At 46.4% G+C, this 14,939-nt stretch overlaps 1 protein-coding gene across 1 annotated transcript in view; it reads right to left on the bottom strand.

Annotated features, from left to right (window-relative positions):
* Positions 1–13,932, bottom strand: part of MYO1F (myosin IF) — an 860,973-nt gene extending 847,041 nt beyond the window's left edge. Inside the window, exon 1 of the mRNA XM_069649543.1 lies at positions 13,741–13,932. Coding sequence (XP_069505644.1) covers positions 13,741–13,743 — 3 coding nt within the window. The 5' untranslated portion in view covers positions 13,744–13,932. The remainder of the gene's footprint in view (positions 1–13,740) is intronic.
* Positions 13,933–14,939: the final 1,007 nt, after the last annotated feature.

Raw genomic sequence — 14,939 nt, 5'->3', positions numbered from 1 at the left:
ATCCACCCCGCAATTTTAAGTGGCCGTGATACAATGGCATTTATCCCCCCAGTTTGTTCCCCCAGTATGTGTGTCTGAGTCTCTCTGGTCCTGGAGACTGCTCTGCAGCATGTGCACTGATGCGTGCAAACTTCAGACTCTGGAGTGACTCTGAAGTTTGCACGCAGCAGGCGCGGGCCGGGTGGATTCTACCTGATTCCGATTCTTGTTACAACAACAGGTGGGGGAGGGGGGTAACGATGCACAACCACGAGCAAGAGGTTGAGTGAGTATTGAGCATTGAGTGACCCATGATGCAGCAGGCCGGCCGGGCCCAGGGAATATGGCATGTGTCAGCCTTGGAATGCGCAGTGCACTGCTATGCAGTCTCCTCCTCCTCACCTTCCAGAAGCCACTAGCAGCAGGCAGCGACGCGTGCTGCTAATTCTGAGAGTGTGAGACCAGTACTACTAGACTGTCTGCTCCTGCCTCCTGCTCCAATGAGACTCACTCGACGACCTCCTCCTGTGAGTCCTTGCAGTCACTGAGTGGACGTCGACAAGACTAACTCTGACTAACTCTAAGGTAAGTGAAAGAAGTAAGTGGCCCCTGGCCCTGAGTGCAGGCCGGGCCGTGGCACCGGCGCTTCAGGTTGGAATGGGGGAGGTGGGAGCCTGTGCGGAGTGCGCTGTGTCACCCTTCTTTACCAAACATCCCCACCCTGCATCTTGTGAAATTACCATTCAGGTCGCAATTTGAGTCTTAGTCAGAGGAAGATATGCTGGTGTGGTTGGTTGAGTACAACTGTAGCTAAGTGTGAATTCAAATTCAAGAACTACGGGCGCCTCTCACCCCTGCTGGCAAACGCCTACAAACACACATGTGCTTGAAAGAATCGTTTTGTACTACATGCACGCCGTGGTTACAGGTCATTTGGTCGAAAATAAATGGTCGATAGGACAAATGGTCGACGCAATTTGGTCGAAAGACAAATGGCATTTTTGTTTTGTATTTTCACATTTTTTTTTTTTGGGGGGGGTCCCCTCCTAACCCCCTTTTTTTGCTAAAAAAACCTTTTTTTCCTAAACGAAAACCTGAAAAATATATATATAAATAAAAAAAAAATCGACCATTTGTCTTTCGACCAAATTGCGTTGACCATTTGTCGACCAAATGACTGGAAAGCACATGCCGTACTTCGCTCGAACGCCTGGAATATAATGTCCTGCTGATTAATAGGGCAAACACCCCACTTCATAGTTGTGGGTATCAGCAACACTTCCCATACTTTGCAATGGTTCAACAAATCACACACTTCTGTAGGCGCCATGTTCTCCTCATCGAATCTTCCAGAAATATTGCAAAAACCTGTCTCCTGTCTGTGTGACCTGCGTGTGTGGACGCGCCCACCTTGCGTGCCGCCTCCTCAGTAGCCTCTGCAAAGTAGACCAGCAGAGAGAGAGAGACACAATTCATAAGGCAGGTTCCACTTGTACTATTCGAAGGATGACCCTGAAAGAAGCCCGTTCCTTCTTGGTACTAGTGAACAGTTCATGCACCTGTCCCAGATACACTTGAAGTTTCAGAGGAGCGAGTTAGCATGCCAAGACAGGCTCGGACTGACCTTTAGGGCATTAGGCCCATGCCCGAACCAAAAACACAAAATGCTGGTGTAGGCCGTTTTTTTGGGGTCAAATTGGGCCATTTTGGGCCAGTTTGATGAGTTAATTCACTGTGCGGCTAGTCGTTTTGACCAGTGTTGTTGAATAAATATTCTTTAAAATGCACAATTTGCATCACACCTAATCAAAAAACTCCCCCTTGATTACTATTCAAACAGTGTCACAAAAGGAATGAATAGCCATTTTCAACGATGGGCCACTTTTTCATTGGTGTCCGAGACAATTGTATGGCCCAGTCCAACCCTGTGCCAAGAGGGTCTTTACAACCACAGAGTATTTCGCAGCCTTCAACCCAATGCTCCTTTCACCCAGTAGTAACATATGGAAGACATTCTGTGAAAGAGCTATTTGAAAAGTATTAACATTTCTGACAAAAGGTGAACGAGCCTCTACAAAGCATGATGTGGCCAGCTGATACCCATAGAGGCCCAGGGCACAGGTGCCTTAAGAGGGGAGGATCCGTCACCAGTGCAGGACTGGCCCACCGGGACTTCCCCCGGTAGGCCTCGGGGCACAGGGCCTCATTTCTTGCTCGGAAGGATACATAAATTATGAGCAAATATCCAGGCCAGCCTGGGAGGTTTGTTAATCACGATCATACTGGCTGCTGCATTTCTTTTCTGCCCCTACCCGGCGGGTCGACGGGCGGGCTTGCGCCTGCACATTTCTTTGAGGGCATAGGAATATGCAGCCCTAGACTGTCAGCTGTGCAGTGCTCGCATCACATGATGCACACATTGCGCAGGTGCAGAGCAGCCCGGGCGATTTCAGTGTTGACTCTGCTATGTTGCTCCTAAGACGAGGTGAGCTGGCAGGGCAGCTTGCACAGGCCCCGGGCCAGGCCCGCCGGCGCTGTCGCTTCTTCACTGATTTCAGGTGCGTATGCTGCTAGGGAGTGGTGCCGGAATTGGACCAGTGAACGGAGCAGCACTGCACATATGGCGATGGGAACCTGCATGGCCCTGCGCCCTTCCGTTAGTTGCTGTGAAAAGCTGTACGGGAGGGTGGCAATGGGGTACCCGTAGGAAGGTATGGGAACCCCGTAGTTGCTTTGATTCTCTGTTTCTTACCAGGTCATAGCCTCAACCGTTTGTGTCGTAAAGGTGGGTGAAAACACCCGATTTTATTTTTGGTGGGTGAGAGGCCCATTGAAACGTATGGGCATGCTGGAGGCTTGGCGGGTGAGTCAGCTGTTTACAAGGCGGGTGACACCTGCCAAAAGCGTGTGAGTTGGAGCTATGCCAGGTGGGTCTAGGGCACTCGGCATTATATTGGTCTGCACGCAGGCTACAGTGTGTCGCATCCCATTCTTTTTGGCTTAATTTTACCATGTTTCTAATGTAGTCTTAACCCTCTCAAGTAGGGGCTCGCTGCTTGATTTAAGAATTAAAATAAGAAAGGGAATATATTAAGCTAACAAACTACTCAATCCGTGGGATCATTCTTCTTGTGTTAGAGCTGGAGGCCTGCCCCATTTTTCAGGCTGATTTTTTTTCGGAGTGGGAGGTGAGGAGAGGCCTCAACTAGGGAGCTTTGGCATCACAATTCAATCCACATTGACTCACTGATTGTGCAATAAACTCGAATGTACTGTTGTGCCCCGGAAACCCCCCCTTGGTAGTTTGTGCTACAATCGCATGCTATTACATATAATGCATATACATACAGTAGATATTGAAATATACACTAATTGCTGATTCTAATATGAGCTGCTTGCCACTCTTGCTAGCAATCTCTGGTCTGGAGGGTGAAAAGGTAGGCCTATCATGCAATATTCAAAACAGATTACCCACATATTTCCGGTGCAGGTGCTTAACAGGCTGAGCTACATGGGCAAGAATGAAGAACTATCCCTGGAGCAAACTGTGCAAAGGCCGTACCAAGAGGTTACACAATCGGTCTGTAAGGGAGAGTTTGAAACCTTTGGCCTCTTTATTGTATGCTTCATGTTACCCCTGGTGGTGCACTTAGCCGCTGAATGTGCAGAACATGTGCTCCCATGCAATATCCCAGCATCTGTGTGGCATACTCTGAGCAGTGCTAGAGCAGAGGGTCATCGTCCAAAAGAGTGTACCGTGGAGGATGGACTGCAGAGGCTGCGGTGAAGGAGCGGGATAGATTGCTCGGTGGGCGGGGGTATCAGGGCCTCGAGCTCTGAGAAATATGCCTCTTGCCTTTGTTTGCTTTCTGCACGTTTGAAGCCGGATGGTGCAGTTGAGTTTAAGGCGTCATGGGGGTCTTGTGTGCTCGGTACTTCTTTGCAGGGTAGGGTGTGAGGTGTAAATCCTCATATTTTGGGAATGGGGTTAACTTCAGAGAATGTGTGTGGGGTGGGGCAGGGGAAACGTGTGTGGGGGGCATTTCACTTCTTTACACAATCTAATGAGGATGTTCTGGTGCAGCTTCAAAAGTTGTGGTCTGAAACAAGACACTTAAGGATTGTTTTAAGAATGAGTTGTTGCTTCGACCCCCCTCCCACGCTCCACCTCCCTTTCAATCCTGCTCCTGTCAATGGTCCATTGGCAGCCGCGAGTGCATTGGCTTGGAGGGTAGTGAGATCCTTCATTCAGTGGTAAATGTGCCTTAGGAAGTAGTCCACAGGGAGTGGAAAATTCAATGATGTTGCCCCCTATCTTGAATGACTATCCCAAGAATGTATTTATCATGCCTTTGTAACAGTACATGCCCATGCAGTGAATGAATGCACTTTAGGCCCGGAGGTATTAATGGGGTTGCACTGCAGGCCAGATGCATCGTGGTATAAAGGAGTGTGGCAGAAAGGGGAAGATGGAAAGCAAGGAGGTAAACAAAGAGGTGAGAGAATTGGAGGGCAAGGGAAGTGAGCCTAGGCAAGATTGAAGAGCTATCTATCTCTGGAGCAAACTGTGCAAAGGCTGTACCGAGAGGTCAGACAATCAGTCTGTAAGGGACAGTTTGAAGCATTCGGCCTCTTTATTTTGGGCATCATTTAAAACATAACTTTCTAATCCATACATGTTTAAAACATGCTTTAAATGCACTCATTTTGACTAACATTATTCAACATTTTCTTGGGGAACACTCCCAATCCCTTCATCGAAGGGTTGGGCTCACGCGCTGTGCTCGCTCCTTATGTGAAATATGGGCCCTTTGAAAAAACTAATCCTGGGCCATTTTTGGTTCCCAGTCCAGCCCTGTCTGCCGCTTACATGCTGATCAGCTGCTCAGAGATTAACTTCTGAGCTCAGACTGGCAGTGCCCTCTTCTTGGTCTTCTGTTTGTTTTGCTTTGCATTTCAAGTGAAAATTGAAAAACAGGACTTTACATTGGTCTATCAGATATATTTTTTATCAGGATTCTTTGATATGGGGCACCGTGCAGCATTTAAAACAGGTTGTGATTAGTGGTAGGGAATGCTGAAAGAATGTCCAGAGGACGTATTTATTTTATAAATGGAGTATCAAAATTTTATTTTAACATGATACAAAAGGTCAAAAAATGAATCAATCACATATTAATATGCACTTGTTAGTTATATCTGCATTGCAGGACGCATGAAACTACATAAAAGCTATAAAAGCCATACCAAAATAATTCATACACAGTGAAACATTCATACCTTTATCTAAATTCGGTGCCAGACATTCATCCGAAACTCGCTAAAAAATACATAACAATATATAACAATGAGTGGTGAGGCATACAATTTGTCACCACAAACAACCTTAGTACACGTATATTGAAAATCACAATGACTGTGACACATGTGATCTACTAAAAGGGTGTATCGAAACAACGTAATTCGAAAGATCACATCCCCTCTTGATTTCTCAACCGGTTTCGAGGTAAAGAGATGGTAGACAGCTGCAGAAACATTTGCCAATGGGTAATTGAGAGTGACTATTGTCTGTGTCATGTGTGAATGTTAGGAGATTAGAAGGGAGAGTGGTGCATTATCACAAATGAAACCAAATCTGATCCCATTTGCATTTTATGTGAGTAATGGAGGCATTTTGTGGACGTGCTATTTCAACAATATGGGTACATCATTATGTGCTGGAAAAACTCTACGGAAAATCTATATCATTATGAAAATGAGCCTAGATTAAATAATGCCTAATCAGTCGAGAGTATTCCTGTAAGGTTTCAATGACCCACTGCTTTCATTTAATGTTGTGAGTCTCACTAGTTGTCTGCTACGCTCTCTCGCTCTCATTTCTAGTCTACCATCTTTTTTCTCAATCTTTTCCATCCCATGCTTGCTTTTCCCCTATTCTCGTTCCTGAGTTTTTCCCTACATCTCGCTTCAACTCCATCTCTATTGCACTACCCACCTCCTCCTCTCTCTCCCCTTTTTTCAAATCTCTTAATATCCCTCTTGCGTTCTTCTCTCCTGTCTCTTTTTCACTCTCCCTCTTTCTGTTTTACCTTTTATCTTGCTGTCCCTTTTGCTCTCTCGCCTCTCTCTCTTTCTCTCTTTCGCTCTCTATCACTCTCGTCGTCTCTCTCAAGCTCTGTCGGTATCTCTCCCTCTGTCTCTTTCTCTGTACCTGTGCAGGGAAAGGATACAAGCAATGGCATAGCTGTGGGAGGCAACGGATTGGAGAGGCGTAGCTGGTGTCTGCTCCTGAAAGTAGTGAAATGGTATTGACTGGTGCTTCACGAGGAATCCTTCTCCCTCTCTGGCACCACAGCCGCTCTCAGGCACTGGAGACACGAGCATGAGGAACAAGCTACATGCTGCATGAAACAATGACTGCAATCAATAAATAAATTAAAAAAGCAAAGTCCCGGGGTGTACCCTGTCCCCCTCCCCCCCAGATTTTATGGGTCTCCTACGCCCCTGATAAAAGGTGTTGCTCATTACTGCTAAAGTGTTATCTTTTGCCTATTTCCCTGCAAAAAACAAACTCTTCTAGTCGATCTTATTCTAAAATGTGTATAACCATTTCACTCCCGTGGACTTGCCTCCAGTTTGTGATTTGCTTTCAATCCCTCAATCAGGAAATTAGATCGGAGAAGAAGCTTGGCGGATGGGCTGATGGACGAGTAAATAATATGGTTTAAGTGGGGAAGGGACAACATCACCAGATGTAAGGGGGTGGGGGGGTGATTATCAGAAATGTAAACGTCTTAATGGACAGTTAAAGAAAATAATCATTTACTTTGCTACTTTGCTGCCTTTGTGGATCTGCAAGACTGCACTTCCTCTCCTCTGATGTAATTTCCTGTTTCAGAATATGAAGGCAATTGCCAAAAACAAGTACATCAAAAGAGGGAAATGCTTACAAAAACGAAGAGAATACGGTAGATGGAAAGAGTTCTTCGCTGGGAAATCTGTAAAGTATTAATGGTGAGAAACAGCATATTTTATATTTGTCTGAACTGCATGTCCCCTTTAATGGATATCCCCAGCAGGCCTTAGTCCCAAGGGAACCAAAGCATGCAAGCATGTTATGCTCATCTTTGGGGAAAGGAAGACTCCTTCCTAACACCCCATGGAAAAGCTATCATCCTACACCAAGTGCAGTTCCAGTTATAGGCGGTTGATACAGAAATCACCACCTGGCTCGGGCACAGCGTAGATAATTGCAGTCAATGCTCACAAAACATGAATTCGGCATCATCAAAGGTTCCAGACCTCTGATGACCAGTGCTGCTACCCTACACAACCAGAAACTCCCAACATGAACAGCAAATGAGTGATGGCAGGCCATAATTCGAGGTGTGAACGCTGTACCTAATAATTAAGCACTGACACATTTATAAATGAGTACTGTTCGAGTAATACAAACTGAGATTTGCAGGTGCCCCGTAAAGAGCTACTCACTAGGCTACGAGTAAGCAACCTAGATCTGCACAGATGTTTTGAACTACAATTCCCATCAGCTCTGAGCCAGAATAGTCAATGGTGGACGACTGTGGGAGTTGTAGTCCAAAACATATGAAGAGCTGCAGGGTGCAGACCCCCATTCTTGGCCCATGCAAGATTGTAGGACTTGGGCGTCGGCAAACGCCACAAATTCGTTTATAAAATGCCACACATTTCATGAAGTTGAGAGTTTTTCAAACTTGACACATCATCAGCAAAATCATGTTTTTTGTGTTTAAGTACGCATATCTTTTATTTGTAGGATAAATTCTGCTAGGAGAAGATAAAAAAAAGCTGCATTGTTTTCCTCAAAATATTAAGCCAAAAATAAATCCTGCTGACATATTGTAAGTAAATCTTTCCACTAGGGGTGGGTGAGCTCCTGTGAATTTGCTATATGAAAATAGTGTGTGGAAATTCGTGAGAAATGTGCCCACTTTGGTGAATTTCTTCCCACCCACAATGGCCACTTACCACGTAACAAATGTGTAATTACGTAATATTTACAGCTAAAACGTGAATTTCTATATGTTTCGTGCACTGTGGGTTTGGCGTATGGAATGCCTTGTTCAAGGTGAAATGTGTCAATTTCTCTTTGCCCCCAGTAATTTCACTCAACCATACTTTCCACCAGAATGTGTGTGAGGAGAAATAGTCCTACAAAACACTAATTGCTTAAATTAATGTGTGCATAATGTTATGTCCGCCCTACGCCCTGCAACGCGGTGACGCAGGGCGTCTGAATAAAAGCCCCACCCCCGTGCAAGGGAGGCAGTTCCGGGCATAGACTCTACCAACGCGTGGCGTGTTTCATTTCGCTCCGGCAGGAGCTGCACCACTGTGACCTACCTCACAGGCCTTCAACGTTCTGCCTCCGCGCGGAGCCCGAACGTAACACATATCAATAATAGTTGCTTCCAGTTCCAAGCGTTGACAGAGACAAGCATGCCATACGCTGCGGGTAACCAGGCAGACTAGGCATCGTGCCACGTCTACTCTGCTAACTGGGTTGCTTCCTCTCCACTAGACTGTGTTGAGTAGGAAACCTTTGTGCCTGGAAGAATTAGGATCCCGGAAAAGAAAAAGGCAATGGCTGAATTTTTTCGAAATAATCAGACCCTCTGGCGTTGCCCTGGGCAATACTACAGACCACTGTTTCTCGGCTTGCAATGCTATTACAGCAGGAGACAGGCCATCCCTGCAGACTAGCCCGAGCAGCTAGGTCACAACCCTTCTGCACAAAACCACAAACAACCCTAGACATGACTCGGGCTCATTAGACAGTGTCGGGGAGGGGTAGCTTGAGTAACTTGGCATGGTGAGCTCGGGCCCAGTGTCTGGACATACTTCTCCCACTCGGGGTGACTTCCCTTTCTGTAATAGCATTGCAGGCTGAAAAAACAGTGGTTTGTAGGATTTGCCCAGAGCAATGCCAAAGGTTATGATTAATTCAAAACCTTCCATCCATTAACCTTCAGTTTTGTTGAATTTGCATCCATCCTTTATACTGCTGCGTGTGCATTACATTTTTCATACAATAAAACAGATACATTCTTTTGTGAACTTTTTTTCAGAGGTGGGTGGGTGTTGGTGTATTAAAATGTTTATTTTATATCGTGTTGTCTGCCCAGTATAATCTTTTTGTGAGTCCTGCAAAAACCCAGAGGTGATGGCTGGAAGGTTTAGAATTAGTCTTAATCCTCTGACAATTGCTCTGGGCAACCCTTCAGGCCATTGTTCCTCACCTGCCAAACCATCCCAAAAATGGGAAAGAAATATGCAAATGAAGCTTGGTCCCACCCCCAAAGGGGCAGTGCAGCCCGAACTGCTAGGTCACTTCCCTTCTGCATGGTTCAATGTAATAATGTCGCCACAGAAATCTCGCCATGCAAAAATATCGCCGGAAAATGCCCGTTTTTTGTGGCGACATTATTGCATGGAACATGCGGGGGACACCCCCGCAACCCCCAAACTTTTTTTCTTTTTTTTTTTTTGCCCCTGTCCCCATATATATGGTCAGCCATATAATATCGCCATGACCTTTTCCCGGTGATATTATTTACGGCGACCATATATATGGGGATAATATTACCTGATACCTTCTGCACAAGACCACAAGCAGCCCCAGGACATGTTTCAGCCTCATTGGGCATCATCAGTGAGGCATAGCTTGGGTCTCTAGACCCAGCAGGCACGGGACCCACGTCTGGGCATACCCGTCCCACTCGGGGTGCCCAAGCAAAAACAAACAGGTGATAGCTGAAAGGTTTAGAATTAATCTTAAACGTCTGACAATTGCTCTGGGCAACCCTGCACTCTCATTAAATGCAAGTGAACGTATGAAAAAGTGTTTTGCTATCTCTGAAAATGTACTTAGCCAGAAAACATCCCTAAGTAGGGTAATGTGTATTTCATTCTCAGCACATACATGTTTCCAATGGGCGTTTCCCATATCGCTGATTTGCTTGGGGTGTAATCTGCTAAAATATGGAACAATAAAAAAACTGTGCTTACTGTGTAATTGAAAAAAACAAGAAACTTCTTGAAGCTGCATAGTCAGGAAATGTAAATATATGCCAAAAAAATACTTTGCAGCATGCTCTGCTCCCATCCATTCTTTCAACTTTTTAGTTTGGGATATTAGGACCTATAAACTGAAACTATTGCATTAGAATACAGACAGGGAGGAATGGCATCCGAGGCGTCCTACCTGACATTACCTGCTATCTCTGTTGTTCCTGTGTTTATGTGCGCCCCGATGCCTGCGGGATGCTGGCGCGTTAGAAATATATAAATAAATAAATAGGTGTTGTTTGGTTATTTGCTCACCCACTTACTGCCCGTTGCACGTTAATGCCAATGCTTGTTAAATGTTGCTTGTCACTGGCTATCTGGCAGTGGCCAGGGCAGTGTGGCAGGCTATCTCTCCCCACCAAGATGCTAGTGTGCGCTCTACCCTCCCACTGATGACAGTAACCGAAACTAGTGTGTGAACGCCAAAGGGAAGCTTGAGGTTTCTTCACACAGAAGCATGTGTGGAGGGAGAAGAAATACTAACAAGCAAAATGCACACCAGGGGCCATATTACAGATGCTCTGCTCTGGTGCAATTGCAAAGTCGCACTGTATTACCGCCAGGGCATAGTTCGCCCTAGTTCAAAAAACCTTGGGGCCATATTAGAAAACATTTGCATGGGGACAAGTGCAATTTTTCATGGAATAAGTACTAGAGCAAACATTGCCCTAGTGCAGAAAACATGCCCTTTCAATACCTTTGTACTCAAGAGCAAAGTTTGCCCTAGTTCTAATATCCATCCGTATTAGCACTAGCGCAAACTATGCCCTGGTGCAAAAATGCATTGAACATGCATGTTTTTGCACTAGGGACATTTTTGTCCTGGTGCTTATACCATGTCAAATTGCACTTGTCACAGTTCAAATGTTTATTTGCACTAGGGCAAACTTTGCCCGAATGCAGACTACGTTACCACTTGGCACTGGTGCAAAGTTTCTGTAATCTGGCCCCAGAGAAGCAGACATTTGCATAATTTCTGATCGGTATCTAAAGCACTCTGTCCTTTTATGTGATAGGACCCAAACCAGCAGCCTACCCAAATTCCACTCAGGTTTGCTCTTGGACTTCACACTGACCAAGTCTATTCAGCAAGCATTGGTGGGATGGGATTGTGTTCCTTCACAGCAGCTCTGGCTCCTGCTGTAGTAATCTGTGTGTAGCTGGCAGGTCATAGATCACAATCCCAGCAGGTCGACTCAGCATTTTATCCTTCCGAGACTGATGAATGAGTGCCAATAGACTGGTAATAAAAATGCCTTCTTCGAAGCCACCTGGTAATTCAGTTTGTGGCGTCGATCATAGAAATAGGGAATATATGTATATATTAACATTTGAATCAATCAGTATATCAGAGCCAGGTGCACACTTTATGTTACGTTGAATGGCAGTTATCAAGTGAAACGAGTTCAATCAGCACAGCCACTGTTTATGATATCTCCCAGGCCGAGTGAGATTAAACTCTGCTCGCTATGGGTTTCTCTCCTCTGCAGCCTTCCTCAGGACCTGTGTGATTTGTCAGTGTGGGCATTGTTGGAGGGGAGTCGTGGTGTCACAATGCATAAGAGTGAAGCAGTTTGGGATCTGGAAGAGACGTGCATAAGTGGGATCCTTTTTCTTCTGAGTGCTTCCATAACATGTCAATCAGATTAGTTTTGAATTGTGTTTCTTTTCTTCTTTTTTGAGATATTTGACCTGAAAGCTAAGGGCCTGATTCATGGAAATCCACGCAAATATCCTGCAAAGCCTGCGCACGAAGACCGACTCTGCACGAGCCTGCGCGCGGACGTTTTTCTGCATGCTCTGCGTATTCATGGAATTGTACGTGCAAAGTAACTATATACGCAAGTTGCGGCCGGAATGCCCCAACACTAAGCAAAAACAGCCAGGAGCAGCTACCTTTGCATGCTCCCCCGGCGCAAATACATGCACCCTCAAAACAGTGCATGGGGTCCCCCACAAGCTGGCCTGCATCACGGGGACCCTGCGTGGGGTCCCCCGTAACTCTTACTGGTTCCCTGACAACATGCGGATGATTTATCGTAACTCAGGTAAAACTCGGAATAGCTGCGTGAGAACCCAAGCAAACCATTCCGGCACTCAGCTACACTGCGTACACGGACCCCTAAGTTAGATCGGAACCCTGGCTGCGTACATGGATCCCTAAACCGACACCAGATCTTACCTCTGTGCAATGAAATCTATGCGCAACTTTTGGATGCCTGCCTTCAGGTGGCCGATCGAGCAAGGGCTTTGCGTGGCCATTTTCCAGCCGAGAGGTTGTGCGGTCTGATCCATGAATATGTATCATTCCGCACAATGGTGGGCGTGTGATGGTCTACCTGCAGGCCGTCCCTCGTAAAGCCCACATTTTCCCTTCTTTGTCCTCATTTTTTGAGTTCCGCCCCCTCCCTGCGTAATCCAAGCCCACGCTCTACCTGGTGTCTCGCGCAAAGCACCCGGCCGCTCGCAGAGACGTGCTGAGTCTGTGCAAAGTCCCCACAATTTACGAAGACGTGCCACGTAGTCAGTCGATTTATTAAATGTTCTTGTTAGTTTGCATTTCGGAGTGACTCCATTTTCACAGGATTGAAAGATAGCCACAAGCTCTGCCAGTCACCTTTTAGGCAGTACAGGGAATGAGCCCCAAGACCGGGCAAAACACGTCTTATTGCCCATGACCATGCCCACGAGATTCTGAGCAACTGAACACAGAAACAGCCAACACCTCCTACACTTGTTGTAGCTGTCCAGACTGGTATATATGTCCTGCAAAGTAGAGAAATTGTTTTCTTAGGGTGAGTTGTGTGCCCAATTAAAACTGCAGAGTGCAACTTTCATTATTATCTCAAAAGGGTTTCTTACAGAATCACAATCAGACATGTTTCAAATTTTAAATTCTGGCCATACTTATGTTCCCATAATGCTTAATGATTTTATGCAAATCGTCAGGATTGGGTTCTATCAAAAGATTCTGTATTGTGTGACCCGCCTGGGAACCACACGCCTCGTGACCCGTCCCCCCACCCCCCACACAGCCCAGCCACCTCCTCCCCACGGCCCGTCTCTCCAAGGATGAGAGGGTTCCCCCCAATACATTTTTCCCATTTGCAGCACTGCCTTTAGGCTTTAGGAGAAATCCCTTAATACATCATTATCCGGACTGGCTGTGGCAGCAGGCCCATCTCCCGTGGTCGATCCTTTGCGACATCATCCACCTAGTGGAACATATGGAATCGAGGAAATCAGGTGTAGGCATCCAAGATGGGTGTCAAAACCTGCCTCTACAGTGCTTACTGAAAAGAGATGTCTAAAATGTCTGCCTGCTGTACTTGGGTGTACATACTGTGGTTGGGTACCTCGAAGCTCGGAATGTGTGGTGACAAAGGCAATGACACTGCCACGAGGGCTCTGTCAAGTGGTAAACAAAGGTTTTCCTCAGACACATTAGGCAGAAATCAAGCAAATCTCGCGTGACTTGTAGGCCCTTTGGTGCACAAGCTGGGAAGCAGTTGGGAAAACACGTACCTGCTAAATGTTCAGCCCACTCCCCGGCCTTTGCCTGCAAGGGATTTCGTCTTGGGTTATTGGAGCCAGAAACGCCCAGACAGGCACTTCAGCGTTGCAGAGAATGTGGGAAGCCGGGGACAAACTTACCATATTAGCTGTGAGGCTCCCCTCTCCTTGCTGCGCCTCTAGTGGCCCTCAGACCCGGACCTGCGTCAGTGCGAAGTGAAGCCCCTGAGCTCCCTCTCCTGGTCAGGTTCAGGAGGTCGTCATTCCAGACAGGAATCTTTTTGGGCGAATTTACAGCACCTGGGTCCAGGCATCGCCGCTGTGCTCTGCTTCTGGCAAACACCAGAGGCAAGTTCCTCTTACAAAAGCCAGCAATACACGCGACTTCCTCATTCTGGACAAAGCGTCTCGGAGAGGGGGCGCGCTATCCGCTTCCTCCACCCACCCCCTTGCCGGCTGCATGCTACACTGAGAGCTCGAACGAAAAGGCTGCACTTCACGAACAGAGGAAATCGGGGAGGTGCAGCACACCTTTCCGCTTAGATCAAACCAGAGGATGTTGACAGGGCCGCCCTCGCCGACACCATCAGGCATCAGACAGCAGCGAGAGACACTGCTTGGCTATGGCAGCAGAGGCTCCTTGGAAGCCAATGTGCACATTTGGGCACATACCTTCTTAAGCACCAGGGGTCTTCACCCACTGGCCTAACAGTTATTGATGTTTTGGCATCGCCAGTGTCAACCTTTTCCACAGTATTACCAGCACTGCAACAAGTGAAAGAAATGAAGAATTGATTTAGAAGTGTTTGTTGAAAAAAATATGTTAAATACATATATATTATAGGGCGCTGATAGCCACCCTGAAGTTAAGGTGGGTCGGCCTCCCATAGCAGCCCCTTAAAATTCTATTCATAATAACTTTTGATTCGAGTAACTGGTTTAACTGAAATTTCCAAAGTGATTAGGGACTCACAGAACCGCCCCAAGCTGGAAAGTTTTGTAAAAATCCATTCAAAAATAAAAAAGTATTTAAAATAACAACATTTTATTTCCAAAGTTGCGGCCTAGTTCCTTCTCATTTTCCCATAGACAAACAAGGCCAATTTTGGCAAAAGCACACAGCTCAAACTGTTGGACGGATTTGGACCAGGTCCGAAACAACTTGGGCATGAAGCAGGGTGGTTAGAAGGCATAAAGTGGAACTTGGGAGTTGGAGGGGTTCTAGGGACTGAGTTCGCAACACAAAGCTTTCTGCAGCCTCGGCTATAGCCTTGAATAGCTGACATCTCAAAACAAACTGTGTCACAGAAACAGTATGTGTTGTGGGGGAAAGGGAGAGG

The sequence above is a fragment of the Ambystoma mexicanum genome, chromosome 1p, assembly GCF_040938575.1.
Source record: "Ambystoma mexicanum isolate Mex_15411 chromosome 1p, UKY_AmexF1_1, whole genome shotgun sequence".
Lineage (NCBI taxonomy): Eukaryota > Metazoa > Chordata > Amphibia > Caudata > Ambystomatidae > Ambystoma > Ambystoma mexicanum.
The sequence above is the reverse complement of the archived record's forward strand: the minus strand, read 5'-3'. Positions and strand labels throughout refer to the sequence as shown.